At 36.8% G+C, this 15,531-nt stretch overlaps 1 protein-coding gene and 1 long non-coding RNA gene across 12 annotated transcripts in view; one reads left to right on the forward strand and one right to left on the reverse strand.

Annotated features, from left to right (window-relative positions):
- The window catches only part of LOC144616709 (uncharacterized), a 41,245-nt gene extending 29,273 nt beyond the window's left edge, over positions 1 to 11,972 (reverse strand). Inside the window, exons 1-4 of the long non-coding RNA XR_013556321.2 lie at positions 11,882 to 11,972; positions 11,607 to 11,703; positions 6,234 to 6,342; positions 1,904 to 2,012 (exon numbers count right to left, since the gene is read on the reverse strand). This is a non-coding gene — a long non-coding RNA (uncharacterized LOC144616709). The remainder of the gene's footprint in view (positions 1 to 1,903; positions 2,013 to 6,233; positions 6,343 to 11,606; positions 11,704 to 11,881) is intronic.
- Positions 1 to 15,531, forward strand: part of HERC1 (HECT and RLD domain containing E3 ubiquitin protein ligase family member 1) — a 186,741-nt gene that overhangs the window by 114,256 nt on the left and 56,954 nt on the right. For 9 of the 11 annotated variants that reach the window (XM_081795857.1, XM_081795865.1, XM_081795861.1 and 6 more), the window contains exons 32-38: positions 1,305 to 1,411; positions 1,943 to 2,053; positions 4,914 to 5,090; positions 9,110 to 9,349; positions 9,718 to 9,801; positions 11,561 to 12,081; positions 13,861 to 14,636. In XM_081795857.1, the coding sequence (XP_081651983.1) occupies positions 1,305 to 1,411; positions 1,943 to 2,053; positions 4,914 to 5,090; positions 9,110 to 9,349; positions 9,718 to 9,801; positions 11,561 to 12,081; positions 13,861 to 14,636 (2,016 nt within the window). The remainder of the gene's footprint in view (positions 1 to 1,304; positions 1,412 to 1,942; positions 2,054 to 4,913; positions 5,091 to 9,109; positions 9,350 to 9,717; positions 9,802 to 11,560; positions 12,082 to 13,860; positions 14,637 to 15,531) is intronic. The other 2 variants (XM_081795863.1, XM_081795860.1) reach the window with 2 other exon arrangements.

The raw sequence follows: 15,531 nt of genomic DNA on the forward strand, positions 1-15,531 counted from the left end.
CACAGTGTTACTCAACCATTACTACTCTGCATTCTGGAACTTTTTTATCATCCCTAGTCTTTCTTAAATAGGCTAAAACAAATTTAATTTTCCATGGTACGTGTTGTTTTATATGTATACGTTCTCAATATACTTTGCTAGTTTTTCTTAACTCGTATAACTTATAACAGGCTTTTTTCTCATTTAATAAGGTGAAGCTTATATAATATTAAAGTCTTGGAGCATAAAGAAAAAACCAGATATTCATTTATTTTTAACTGGTTTTGTTGTCGTAGTAGGTATAAAAAAGAGCATCATTATTCTGACTCTGCTTTTGCTTACTTCAGAAAAGTACAAACTGCTTACTCCCCATTAATCCGAACAGTCTCTGTGAGGCAGTCAGGGCATGGATGGAGAAGCAATGAAAGGATATGAAAACCTGAGCTTTAGAGATTAACAGACCTGTTTAAAATTCTCCTTCTGCCTCTACTGAGCTATGGTCACATTACTTAACTTCTCTCAGCCTCACTTTCCTCATCAATAAAACAGGAATGTGATGTAGGATTTATGAAGATCAATAGAGTTAATGTGTGTGAAATGCATAGCATAGTACCTGGCACAGGTAGTTATTATAGTGCTGTTCCCTTTTATATACAGAAAAACTGAGACATAAACATGAATATTCATGTACATTAGTGGGTCTGGGCTAAGTCCAGAATTCTTGTGATAATAGGTTGAAGTGTTGTCCATTCCACCCATAAATGCTTAGGAGCCTCAAATATGTTTATTCAAGAAGTTCATTTACACTTTTTAAAAAAATTTCTTAATGTTTATTTTTGAGAGAGAAAGTGAGAGTGGGGGAAGGACAGAGAGAAAGGGAGACAGAATCCAAAGCAGGCTCCAGGCTCTGAGCTGTCAGCACAGAGCCTGATGCAGGGCTCCAACTCAAAAAGGTCACAACCTGAGCCAAAGTCAGACGCTTAACCGACTGAGCCACCTAGGTGCCCCATTTACACTTTTTAAAAAATGTTTATTTTTGAGAAAGAAAGAGAGAGAGAGAGAAAGAGAGAGAGAGAGAGAGAGAGAGAGAGAGACCTAGCACAAGTAGGGGAGGGGCAGAGAATGAGGGAGACACAGAATCCGAAGCAGGTTCCAGGCTCCAAGCTGGAGTACAGAGCCCTACATGGGGTTCGAACTCACGAACCATGAGATCATGACCTGAGTCAAAGTCAGACACTTAACCAACTAAGTCACCCAGGCGCCCCTCATTTACACTTTGAATTTAAGTCACACTGATAATAAGAAAATGTCTTTTCCCTCCCCAGGTATTCCTCTCGTTGGTAACCTAAGAACAAGGCTCCTTGCACTTCATGTCCTTGAGGCTGTGCTACCAGCTTGTGAATCTGGCGTAGAAGATGATCAAATGGCTCAGGTTTCTATTTTTAAAGCTGTTAGAAGATACTTTTCACATCTGTAACATTATTTTTCCAAAATCTAAATTATAGTCTCTTCAGTTGTAAATGTATCATTTATTTGATAGCTAGACTTCTCCTTCTGAAATTACTTTATTATTTAATTTCCAAGCAAGGAGAAAGAGAAATTAAGTTATGGGTGTGAGGAGTAGGGAGATAGTGAATACTTAAAAGGTCAGAAGGAAAGGAAGATCTGTGGAATTTCTTCCTAGGTTTGGGCCTTTAGAGAGAGAAGTGTGTGAGGTTGTGTGTCTTCATCAGAGGTCCATGTAGTGAAGAAACATGAGGGTAGTGGGACCCACTTTCTAGTGGATTAGCGATCTTTCTAGAAACAAGATATTTAAATTACAGCCAACCACTGAAAGTAGTTGTTGACTTTGGTATGATGAAATTTTACATGTGACTTAGTATTACTTACATGATTTATCTTTTCTAATATTACTTAAAATAACCTTTACTAATTTCATCATTCTTTTTCCTTCAATAAATAGGTTGTTGAACGCCTCTTTTCTCTTCTGTCGGACTGTATGTGGGAGACACCCATTGCTCAGGCCAAACATGCTATTCAGATAAAGGAAAAAGAACAAGAAATAAAGTTACAGGTAAGCGATTCTTCCAAAAAGGTATTTTTAGAGCACACAAGTAAATTGCCTGTCTCCTGTCTCTGGATCCCTTCTTCTCTGAGGGACTTGGTTCTACCAGTTACTCCATATTCTCTCTGCACTTTCTTCTTCTCCTCTGGTTCTTTCTTCTCAGCTTATAAACATCTCTAATTCCCACCCTCCCAAACTCCTTTTTACCAAGAAGCCTCCCGTGTTCCCGTCTTTTCTTTCATTGCTAAGCTTCTCAGAAAAGCAATTTTATACATGTTGGGGCCACTCCTTAGTTCTCATTTTCTCTTCAACTCAATTGTTGATCTTCCATCAGAACACCGAAATTAAATGACAAAGGTAAGTGCCAATTGCTAAATATAGGATACACTTTTTTGTCCACATCTTACTCCATCTCTGGAAACTCTGGCCTTCTATTGTTTTCAAAACTACCTTATTCTACATCTCTAGTCCTCTGCCAATCCTTGGTTCCCTCTAGAAGCATCTCTTCTTTGGTGCCACGTTCTCCTAGCCTCCATCCCAAACACTGCTGTCCCTCAGAGTTCCAGTCTTAGCTTTTCCAACAGCCTCAGTATATCCAGGACCATTTTCACCTGTATGCAGTGCCTTCCAAACTTAAATGCTAGCCCAGGTGTCTCCCCATCAAATCTTTATACTTTTCTCCCTGTCCCATTTTCTAATTGATGGCACCATCATTCACATAGCATTTCAAACCTGAATTCTTGGGAATTCTGGATTTTCCTGATGTCTCCCCATCCACATAGTCATTGGGCCCCATTGATTTTACTTCCTATATAGCTCTTAAATCCATTCATTTAGCTACCTTAATCTTTCTCTTGGTTTTTTGAGTCCACACTTTTTCTGGTTTTCCTTCTATCTCAGTACAGTGACCTCTTCTCATTCTTTTTTATTGGTTCTTCCCTCTTCTGTTTAAGTGTTAGATTATCCCAGGCCTCCCAAGACCCCTTCTTTTTCTCACCATCATCCCCATTCCCTTTCCTGCACCCAACAAAACCTTATTCAGACACATATGCTGTTGCTTCCCAAATTTTTAATTCCAGTTCTGACATTTTCCCTGAATTCTGGGCTACCATATCCATCTTCTACTTGCCTTACCACTTGAATAATAGTCTAGTAGGCATCTCATACTTCATAGCATTTTTAGTTCTATCAGATCCTGTTCCTTCCTCAGCTTTCCTATCTTCCTAGTTAGTGACTTGACTAAAAAAACCTAGATGTTATCCTCTTTCTGTCACCACTACCCTCCCGCCCCCCATTTTCTCCCTCCATACAATCTCCAAGTCCTATTGTTTCCTTTGTAAAATATAACTTGAATTTGCCCACCTCCTCATTTCTCTGCCATCACCCTGTTCCAAGCCACTATCATCTCTGACTTGGACTATGCAGTAGTCTCCTAAATGGCCTTTTTGTTTTCATTTTTAATTCCCTATAGTCCTTTCTCTGCATGGGATTTAGAATGATCTTTTAAATTGTAAGTCATAGCATGTTGGTCCTGTGCTTAAAACCTTCCACTGGTTTCTCATCATTCTTGGGATAAAATCTAGAACTATTTGTTCTCCCCCCTTTGCTCACTACACTCAGAACAACTTGCCTTCTTCCTGTTTCTTGAACACACTAAGTTTGTTCCTTCGTTTATGCTTTGCATGGCTATTCTTTCTACCTAGAGTACTTCCCCCATAGGTTTTTCAGATGTCAAGTTCTTCTTACTATTCAGGTCTCAATTACCACTTCAGAGAGTCCTTTCCTTATCCTCAATCTAGAGTTAGTTGTCACATACTCTGTTACATGATTTGCTTTAATTTTAACCTAGCACTTATTACCTGATATTTTTTATTTATCTTCTATCTCTACCTTCTAAAATGTAAGTTCTAATATATATATAATATAATATATTATAGTTAATAAATATAATATATATCATATTTTTATAATTAATATATAATATGTAACATATATAATATAAGTTCTGTGAGAGCAGAGATCTTATCTCTATCTATCTAATATACTGCTGAATATATAGGACCTGGTATAGCAGTAGATACTTAATACTCATTGAATGAATTAATAAGTTCAAGTTCTCAGTATTTTTTACTTGAACTCTTGTGATAATCTTCTGATTGATCTCTCTGCCTTCATCCTATATACACCTGGTAGAACAATGTTTCTAAAACACACATCTGACTAGAGATTCTCTATATAAATTTGTGTAGGCACTCCCTGTTATCTGTTAGGTTCAAACTTAAAATGGCGTTCAAGGCATTCCATGATGTTCTCTTTTCTCTTTCTAGCCTCCTTTTTTGCTGTCTCATCCTCTAGACATTCCACACTGCTTACAATTATCATAGATCACTGAACTCTTTTGTACCTCCATGCCTTGGCACCATGGTGTATATACTGCCTAAATGTCTTCCTCTTCTTTGACCATCTGCTGAATGCCTCATCATTTAGGACTCACCTCAGAAGTCCTCCTCTTTTGAATGCTTTCCTTCTCTTTCCCAAGCATGTTTAGACACTTAAACCTTTTTGTTTCTGCAATACTTGCATGTAACTCTTGTTATTCTCCACAGTACTGGTGGTACTTATTTCTTTGACCCCTAATTGGACCGTAAGCTTTATGCACGGACCCCGCTGTATTTATCATTGAGTTTCCTTGCTTACATTGTACCTGGTACATGGTAGATACTTCATAAATATTTGTGAAATCAAACCAAAGAGTCTTAGAATATATATTCACACTCTTTGGTGTGAAATCAAACCAAAGAGTCTTAGAATATATATTAACTGAGATCTGAATTATTCCAAAATACTGATCCAGCTTCCTTTTTGGTAGAAGCAGGGAGAGTTAGAGGAAGAAGATGAGAATCTTCCTATACAAGAAGTATCCTTTGATCCAGAGAAAGCTCAGTGTTGTCTAGTGGAGAATGGACAGATTTTAACTCATGGCAGTGGAGGAAAAGGATATGGATTGGCATCAACTGGAGTAACTTCTGGATGCTATCAGTGGAAGGTATGTAGAATTCCAAGTAGTTTTTAGCATTTTGTGTTTTAGTCCTTACCAAAAAATGTTCTTGCCAAAAATATGTATCAAAAAGTTTTTAAAAATCGTATGTAGGGACGCCTGGCTGGCTCAGTCAGTAGAGCATGCAACTCCTGATCTCAGGGTTGTGAGTTCAAGCCCTATGTTGGGCATGGAGCCTACTTAAAAAAAAAAGAATCATATGTAAATGTTTTATCATTATGTAAGATGTTAACATAAATGGAAACTGAATGAAGGTATACAGGAACTCTATTATTTTTGTAACTTCTATAATGTGTTCTAAAGTTACCTGAATTTTTTTTTTAAATGAACACTTAAAAAATTATGATAATCCCTCTCATGAGGGATCACAGAGATCATACTCAGCCATGAAAATACAATAATGATGTGATGTTTCTGCCTGGGAAACCCCATTAGAGATTCCATGCCCAAGATTTTTATTGGGTGCTGGTCACCCTCTGACATACACTAAAATTTTAGATTCCCAGAAGGAAAGCAGGTGTTTATGTTAAACTATAACGTTGTACAAAACAGTCTAGGCACAATGAGCTACCCCTTGTAAAGTTTTTATCACTGAAGGGAACTGGTTATCATTCTAGTTCCAGATGCCAGCCAAGGACCAACATTGCAAGCAGGCCTTTCTATGGATGGCAGTCTCTGCTATATTAATTCCTTTTTGTCACAGTTGACCCCGTTGGCTCTTGGCCATAGTCTCTTTATAGTAAAATTATATAGTGTGTGTGTGTGTATATATATATATATACATATATATACATATATATGTTATATATATATAGTATATACTATATTATTTATAGTATATAGTATATATATTATTTATATATATTTATATATATATATTTATATTTATATATTTATATATATTTATATTTATATATTTATAGTATATAGTATATACTATATATAATATATATAGTATATTATTATCAGTAGGACGCCAGGCAACAGGGTGAGACCAGCCTGTACTATTGACTTCACTTATTCTTCCTTGGTGGTTTTAGACTTAGCTAGTTAAAAACAAATCTCATTAACCATAAATGTCTATCATAGAAAGCCATGTAGATTTGTCTTTAAGTTTTTATATTAACTCACTTAGGCATCAGTTCAGCACAGCACACCTCTGGCCAGTCCAGGGCTCAGGTAGTGTCATGATAGGGTGTACACACAAGAAATACAATTCTAGAAGGCATACATGCTATCCCTGGAAACAAAGAGTTTATAATTGTTAGGATACCCCTAATCAGGTTAAGCAGAACATGTTAACAGGGCCCCATTGTGACATTCCACCAGAGGGCCCCCCACTCTCTATTCCCAGTGCAGTTTGAATAATCTAGAGTCAGTGGGACTCAGATACTGCCTAAAGGCAGCCATTTAAATGGTTTTGTTTTTCTCTGACTTCACTTTATCTGCCTGAAGAGCATGATGACATCTAGAGGTGTGCTGGAAATGTGCAGGTGCTGGGGCCAGCCACCCCCTGTTTCTTACAGCCTGTGATTTGTAATGGGAGGCTCAGCAGTCAGGTTGAATATGAAGTACTCACAGTAGCCTTCAAGACAATGTGGATTTTTTTCTCCTCTAAAGAGAAGGAGTTCTCAAAAACAAAGATCATTAATGCCTTCCCCACTCCTCCACACTTCCCAAGGGTCTGGGTTTTTGTTTTTTTTCCCCCTTATTCTAAAATCAGTATGTCTCATTTAGTAATTATAACTTCAGATTTTTTCGATCATTTTTTTTTATCTTCATTTAGACCTTTTGTCCAGAAGGGTTGGGTGCAAGGACAAAAGAATTTTCACACAAAAACATTTTCATACAACTTAACCAGAAGAGTTAGTTAGGAGATTGGTCAGGACAAAAGCCCAGTTAAAAAATTTTTTTATTTCAAAATAGAAAGTTTAAAAACCTCCTCTTTTATCCTAATCATTTATCTAGTTAGCAGCCTAGAAAGATAAATCTCTTTCTGCGAGAGCTTCTTTTAATAAAAGGCCTTACTAAAATAAGTGTATCAGAAGAAAGATGTGACATGTAGTCAAGCTATCAGTCTGTTGTTGCAAACTGCAACTAATCCAAAAACCTGAACATAAGTCAACAGCAGTGGGATGTCCCCAAGAAGAGGTTGACAGTCCAGTTAATTAAGAGTGGATGGCAGGGTTATACTCCCTGGGGTATGCCTTCCTCCAACTTTCTATTTTGAGCAGGAATTGCAAGTTAGGAGTATAATCATTTTCTTTTTTCAGAAATATGGAGCCAATTAGTTCAAATTTAGATGGTTCCATAAAAGAAAAAGCCCTTACCCAGGGGTATCTGCAAGTGACCTGGACAGTCCAGCAGAATCGATGATATTTTCATAGTTTTTGGCCCCACAGAGGAGTCCTAAATCTACAACAGTCCCAGAATTTAGGTTTTGTTCATTGGGCCAGTTTCTGCTTTTAAGTTGAGCATAGCTCATGTTAGGTTGAAACAGCCCAAGGCAGATAATTTCAGGTTTTAGATTAGAGTCAGGTCCAGGTAATTAGGATCTATAAATTCAGGATTCTAAAAAGCTAAGCAACTTTTTTGGCAGCAATGAAGCATAGATGCTTGTAAGACCAAACTGCTGTGTTTTAAGTCAAAGTGACAAGTAATACTTTTGTAGGTGGTTTTGTTTGTTTTGTTTTTGTTTTTTTGCCTTGTCAGTCTTTAGAGTCCAAATTTCGCCAGTCAAAATTTAGGTTGGAAAATCATTAGCCTCTAAGAGTCAGATATCAGATTTTACAAGAACTCAATGGCAAGTAAAACTGCTTTTTAAAACTCTGAAAGTATATCTGTGTATCTCTCTCTGGAGATTACCACTCTTTTTATTTGGTCTCTCTTTTTCCAGAGGCAAAAATCATCAGTTATGGAAACTTATTTTTGTTTCCAATACTCAAAAGAGTTTAAATTTACCCACTAGTGGTAGAAAACATGGAAGTTGGATCTCCCTAACAATTTTTCTTTTGCAGCTTTCACTGATCAGGATGATCCCTTAGGATTTATTAATTTTACATCAATTTTTATCATACATCCAGATGCAGTAGCCACAGAACACTTGCAAATGCTTTTTTTAAAAATTTACTTTTACTCTCAGATTTTAGGTTTACTCAAAGCCCTAGCAGTAAATTTAGGGTAATTCATTGGGTCAGGGCCACTGCTACAGCAGTGGAATCATCTAGGCTAAAGAAAATATCTAGAGAGGTGTTTGTATTTTCATTTCTTTTTTCTTTTTTGTTTATTTAAAGCTTTGCTCTAGCTCTGGGAACTGATTGATCTTTTTTTCCTCTTGGAGGAAAAAGCAACACAAACTTCTAATATTTTTGATCTACCCAGAACTCTCCTTCAGGGAAATTTGAACTCTTCCCCCTCCTGCCCAGAGGAGAGGCAACTGCAAGTTAATTTTTATTATTTGGCCCATCCAAAGCCTTTTTATAAGGATGTTTGGGCCCCTTTCTCTTCCCGCCTACAAGAGAGCACACTACAAACTTTATCCTCTTTTTGACTCACTTTAGCTAACAAGGCCTAAAGCAGTCACTGGAGTCAGTGAACTAACTCTCCTATGGTTGGATCTGTTACTTTTGAATTCCATAGGTAACTTTTATCTCTCTCAACAGATAGCACTTTACCTGCTGTTTCATAACACCTGTAACTCTGTAGCCCGCCAGGCACCAGAGCACCATCTTTTCCCACTTGTCTCTCTCTCTTTTCTCCAAATAATACTGTAACTATGTTTTAATGAGTTAGAATTGTTCTAGTCTAGTGAATTTTCATTTATTTTATAAAATGATGAAGTTGTTTCATTTATATGTTATTTTCACTTGGGCTGAAAATGAACTTACCGTATTCCCATAAATGCATCAATGTTACTTGTGAGCATATTCCCCAGTATTGGTTTATACAGTTAATTATACATAAACAAGTTTTCTGGATATTAGTGAACATTACCATTTTCATTTTAGTTTTACATTGTGAAGGAAAACAGAGGTAATGAAGGCACGTGTGTTGGAGTTTCTCGCTGGCCAGTACATGACTTTAACCACCGTACTACCTCCGATATGTGGCTGTACCGGGCCTACAGTGGTAACCTCTATCACAATGGAGAACAGACTCTGACGTTGTCCAGTTTTACTCAAGGAGATTTCATTACCTGTGTGTTAGACATGGAAGCCAGAACCATTTCCTTTGGGAAAAATGGAGAGGTACTGAAACTCATTGACAAGCATTGCATGTTTTCTTGTTTTTTATTTACACTCAACTCAGTTATTTAAGTGCTGATTACTCAATTAATATGTTATCCACCCTTTGCTTTTTCTCTAATACCTTTTGGTTCTTTTAGTATTTACCAGGACCACACAAACAACAGAAAGATAGTAAATTCCCAGTAAGATTTTTGAAGCAGATGAACAAATCAGGATCATTAGTTATATGTGGAATTTTCTTGGTTAGCAGGGTTGAGATTTGATCTTATAAATTGTGTTCTGTCTCATAAGAGCTTTGAGTCTTAATGTAATTAGATATTCCATATTTTTTTAAAAAATGTGTTTTCATCTCCTCTGCCACACTATAGGAACCCAAATTGGCTTTTGAAGATGTGGACGCGGCAGAGTTATACCCGTGTGTAATGTTCTATAGTAGCAACCCAGGGGAGAAGGTAATGAAACTTCAAACTTTTATACTTAAGTGTAAAGGATATTTGTCTTCTTTTAAATTAATATTTGTTAGGATCAGATAGAGTTTATAAATGGAATACACTATTTCTACCATTAAAAGTACCTGTTCAGGTAATTTATTCTCCTAGAAAGTTAGATTACTTTTAGAAATTGCCTTTACTCTTCATTAAGGCACTATTTGATATTCTGGCAATTTGAATGTAATGAGTCAACTTTCAATTATAGGAATCATAGGCGATAGTTTAGGAGTAATCTGGTTCATTGGCAGTTGTTCATTTGAGAAAGAGATCTAGAAATAATCTTAAATGTAATCAGATACCCTTAGCTGAATAATGGCAGATCCAGTTGTGATATGGAACCTGAGGTTCATTCAGCTGAGGGGGTTCTTACACCTTATAGATGGTGTTAATTTGAACCCCAAACCTTCAGGAGGGGACAGTATTAAAGGGCTATACTCTTGCTAAAAACTTTTTTTTTCTTCATCTAAAAGCCAAGAAGAGACAAACGTCTTTGTGGTCTCCCTGTTGCTTTTTTTTCTACCACATCCTTTCACTTGAGGATGAAGTGTGGCCTAGCTCTCGTCTCCAGAATTTCTAGTTCTTTTGTAGTAGAAAGTTTTCACACTGTCATATATCTATAGTGGAAGTGCTGAACTTGATCAGTCCTACCTATGAAAGTTACCTTTTATTCTGTGCTTTTAAATGTGTTTTTAAAATTTTCAAGGTCATGTAATTTTAAGCTAGCATTTTATAAGTGAAGGGAGCTGCCTCCTGAGTAGGTAGTCAGCACAACTGGGGATGAAGTTCAGAGACAGCCCAGTACCTGCAGTCATCCCTTTCCTTGATGATATTCTTGCAGCCCAAAATAGTCTCTGCTATCACCTGGTTAGAGTGATGGCCTATTGCTCCCCAACATCTATGAACCTTGAAGGAATTAATTCACTTGTACACTGTGTCGCAATCAATTTATTCTGTCCAGAAGCCTTTTCTGATAAGTTTCACAGTCTCTGATGAAAACAATATTAATGGTAGTTAACCTCTTTTTGAACATTTACTATGTATCTGGCACTGTAGTAATAAGCAGTTTAAGTACATAGTCTCAATCTTTAACCATAAGAGACAGTTACTATTATTAGTGCAATTTTTTTCAGATGAAAAAACTGAGGTTTATTGTGATTAAATAATTTCCTAAGATTGTGCAGAATTAAGATCTGGATCCAAATCTTGCTCTTCTTTTAATTTAACCTCAGTGTCTTATTTGAAATGTGTGTAGGTTGGGAATATCCCAGTTATCTAGACTTAACAATTTTATCTTTGTAACCATTGAACAGTGTAAGATGCTCTGAGGACTTGTCTTGAGGATAAGAATGACTAGATTCTCAAGGCTTTTTTGTTGTTGTTGGCGGGGGGGCGGGGGGGGGGGCGGGTAGGGAGTAAATTGAGCCAGTCCCATACACCTTAGTCTATATCCACCTTTTGGGTGGCTGCAACAGCTCTAATACAGGCTGCAGGAGGAAGTTTAAATAATGGGGCACCTTGTTTCAGAGGACCATACTGCTCCTAACTTTAGTAAATTTGTAATATTTGCTCACTCTTTACCAGCAGCCAGTGGTATAAATACGCGTATATTAGGAGACCAAACACTAGTTCAACATGGGATTACATGTACTAGAATATATAGTGACTAATGGTTTATAAGAACTATTAATCACACATTTGCTGCCTTCTTTTTTTCTTATAGGTGAAAATTTGTGATATGCAAATGCGTGGCACGCCACGAGACTTACTTCCAGGAGACCCTATTTGTAGTCCAGTAGCAGCAGTGCTGGCGGAGGCCACTATTCAGCTTATCCGTATCCTTCACCGAACAGACCGTTGGACTTACTGCATTAACAAAAAAATGATGGAAAGGCTGCATAAAATTAAGATATGTATTAAAGAGTCAGGTCAGAAGCTAAAGAAAAGCCGCTCGGTTCAAAGCCGAGAGGAAAATGAAATGAGAGAGGAGAAGGAAAGCAAAGAGGAAGAGAAAGGTAAACATAATAGACATGGCCTTGCTGACCTCTCAGAGCCGCAGCTGAGGACCCTTTGCATAGAGGTGTGGCCTGTGCTGGCAGTGATAGGAGGAGTTGATGCTGGTCTTAGAGTTGGAGGTCGGTGTGTTCACAAGCAAACTGGGCGCCATGCCACGCTGCTGGGAGTGGTCAAAGAGGGCAGCACGTCTGCTAAGGTCCAATGGGATGAAGCAGAAATTACCATCAGGTATGATCTGTTGAGTTACACTTTTAGCAAACGAGTATTTAATGGTGAAATGGGCCATTGCCTATGGACAGTGAGTAACTGTGTTTTAGGTGAGCCAGTTTTTTAAATAAGTTTTTTTCATACAGTTGGGTATGAGTAATTTGATTTCATAAAGGAATATATCTCAAACCCATGTTCCCTGGAATACTAGTAGTTAATAAAATATATGGTGTTTTGTTTTGTTTTGTTTGTTTTGTTTTGTGAAGAAATGGTAAGCTCACTAATTCAGGTTTAACTGGGATCTGTCTTTATTTTTCATTTGGCTACTTGCTTTTTGATCATTTCCATTACATACCAGGATAGAAAAAAGCCAGCCAGCAGGTTTGTCAGTTACATTTTGTGTAGGTGGGCTTTGAGTGTAGGCAGAAACATTTGAGTGACTAAAATTAAGTTTGGGATTAACTGTGATATAAGTACTCTTACTTTTTTTGTTTTTTAAGCACATACTTCTGTCCCTTCAGTGTGCAATATTTTGGATAGATATGGAAATTACGTTTATTTAACACAAATGATATACTTAAACACATTTAGACATGTTTGCAGTCAGATAGGATTTGTGCGAAAAAGAAACTTCGTACATTTCAAAGGAAATACGTCATGTATCTTCTTTGAAAATGTAGATTTATTAATTATAATATGTAACTGTTCATTATACTGCCTAAAGTGATTGCTTAATAGTGTTAATATGACATGGGACAATATCTAAAACAGCGGTTCATAAGATTTCTTTGGAGGCAGTGCTGTTTTAGAATGTAACAATAGCTATAGATTCTCTCAGCTGAAAATAACACATGTGTAACCTTTATACACAATTTTAGGAGTTAATGGACCCTACTTTACCCCATTCCACCAAGCTAAGAAACCAATGAAAATTTTACAGTGTTACATGAAAGTATTTACCTTTTCTTTTATTCTTTGCCTTGTTTCAGAAAGGATTTATGATTCCTTATTAAAATGCAAATGTAACATAGCAGAATAATCAAAACAAATAAGGAAATAAGACAAAGGGAAAATAAAGATTAAGAAGGTCAAGCTAAAATTAAGATTTAGGTTAATATAACAAATTTATGCCACCAAACTTTAGATGCTTGCTAAAGCTGTTACATTTTTTGTGTACTTACAACATTTTTAAATTTCAGTAAATTTTTGCCAAATATCAGGAAGTGTGTGATCCTATTTTTGCTTAAACTACAAATTAGAGGCATTAATTGAAGACTACAAAGTTATGTTTTAAATGGAAATAAAGTCTTCTCTGAAATAGGTTATAGTCATTACCCACATAATAAGTAAAATTTATTATACAAACTTTCCACATAGCTTATATCAGGGATAGACAGACAACATCTGGCCCATCTCTTATGTTTGTAAATAATGTTACACAGCCACACACATTCATTTAGGTATTCAGTGACTGCTTTCATACTATGATGGCAGGGTTGAAAGCTATATTTACTATTCGGCTCTCTTATAGAAATTTTGCTAATTCCTGGCTTGCATTGTAGTAACAATATTCTAATTTGAAAGTACATGCACATCTCATTGCTTTTGCATTTAGCATCACATCTCCCCATTTTCTCATAATAGATTTATTTTTCTCTTTGTAATGATTTCTCTAGTTTGTGTAAATTATGTTTTGTACTGTGTACATGATACATCTTATTTGTTTACATTATTTTCTGTACCTTCCTCCCGTCTATCCCTCACTTGCTTCTTCCTGTGTCATTCTGATCTTTATTAAAGCTTCCCAACTTTTTGGTCGCCTAGTGATACTCCATTGTATAATCTGGAGCCCTGTGAACCATTGCCTTTTGATGTGGCGCGATTCCGAGGCCTGACGGCTTCTGTGTTGCTGGACCTCACATATCTGACTGGTATTCATGAAGACATGGGCAAACAGAGCACCAAGCGACATGAAAAGAAACACCGACATGAGTCTGAGGAGAAAGGAGATGTTGAGCAGAAAACCGAGAATGAATCTGCTTTAGATACGCGAACAGGCTTAACATCTGATGATGTCAAAAATCAGGGTACCACAGCCTCCAAATCCGAAAACGAAATAGCTTCATTTTCTTTAGACCCAGCACTGCCAAGTGTGGAATCCCAACATCAGATAACAGAAGGAAAAAGAAGAAATCACGAACACATATCCAAAAACCATGACATAGCCCAATCAGAAATCAGAGCAGTCCAACTGTCCTATCTCTACCTCGGTGCTATGAAATCACTTAGTGCTCTTCTTGGCTGTAGTAAATATGCTGAGCTGTTGCTGATACCAAAAGTTCTGGCTGAAAATGGCCATAACTCAGACTGTGCAAGCTCTCCAGTTGTTCATGAAGATGTGGAGATGCGAGCAGCCTTGCAGTTCCTGATGCGACACATGGTGAAGCGAGCCGTCATGCGGTCGCCCATAAAGAGAGCGTTGGGATTAGCTGATCTGGAACGAGCTCAAGCCATGATCTACAAATTAGTGGTCCATGGGCTCCTGGAAGACCAGTTTGGGGGCAAAATTAAGCAAGGTATATTATCTGCTTTTTCTTTTCCTTATGTGTTGTTGAAATTATTCATGTCAGATGTGATATATTCCATAAGTTATTCATCAAAAATTTTTTTGGCCACAGCAGTTTTCACGTTGTTTTTCCTTTGCAAGGTAAACAGGTTTTTTTGTTTGTTTCTTTTATATTAATAATTATCTGTTTACCTATAATTTTCTATTTAAAACGTATACAAGCACAGAACTTAATAATTATTACTACATTTTGTAAAACTTAACTCATGCCACAAAAGATACTCGATAATTTATTGATCTGATTCAAAACATATATAGTATATATACTGATATCTCCCCAGAGACATTTAAAGTATTACTTTTATAGATTCTGTATGGAAGGGGAAAAAAGCCCTTATTTTATCTTTATCTTCACCTTTTGGAATATGAATTCTGAGATAAAAATGAAGTTATTTCAGTAAATATTTACTGAGTCCCTGTTATATGCCAGGTACTCTTCTTGGTTCTTGGAAAGTCAGCAGTGAACAGAGTCCCTTGCCTTCATGGAACTTCTTTTCCTTTTTTCTTTTTTCCCTTCCTCTTCCTCCTACCTTCCCTTTTTCCTCACTCCCTTTCTTCCTTTCATAGATTAAATGGTAGATAGGCAGAGGGAAGTACATGTTGCATATAAATAGTATTAAGATCATGATTATGTAGGTATGTGGCCATTTAGCAACCCCAATAGAAGTAGCTGTCTTTGTGGTAAATGCTATCTTGATATTCTCTTTATTTGTAAGCTCCCTCACCAGATAAGAAAAAAAATTATAAATACTTTGTAAGCTCTTAGACATTTTAATTTTTTAGTTCTTGGGAGTAGTTTATTTTGTGAGACATTGTCCTTTTTAGAGCATGGGGTTTCTATCTAG

This window comes from Panthera onca, chromosome B3, assembly GCF_046562875.1.
Source record: "Panthera onca isolate mPanOnc1 chromosome B3, mPanOnc1 haplotype 2, whole genome shotgun sequence".
NCBI lineage: Eukaryota > Metazoa > Chordata > Mammalia > Carnivora > Felidae > Panthera > Panthera onca.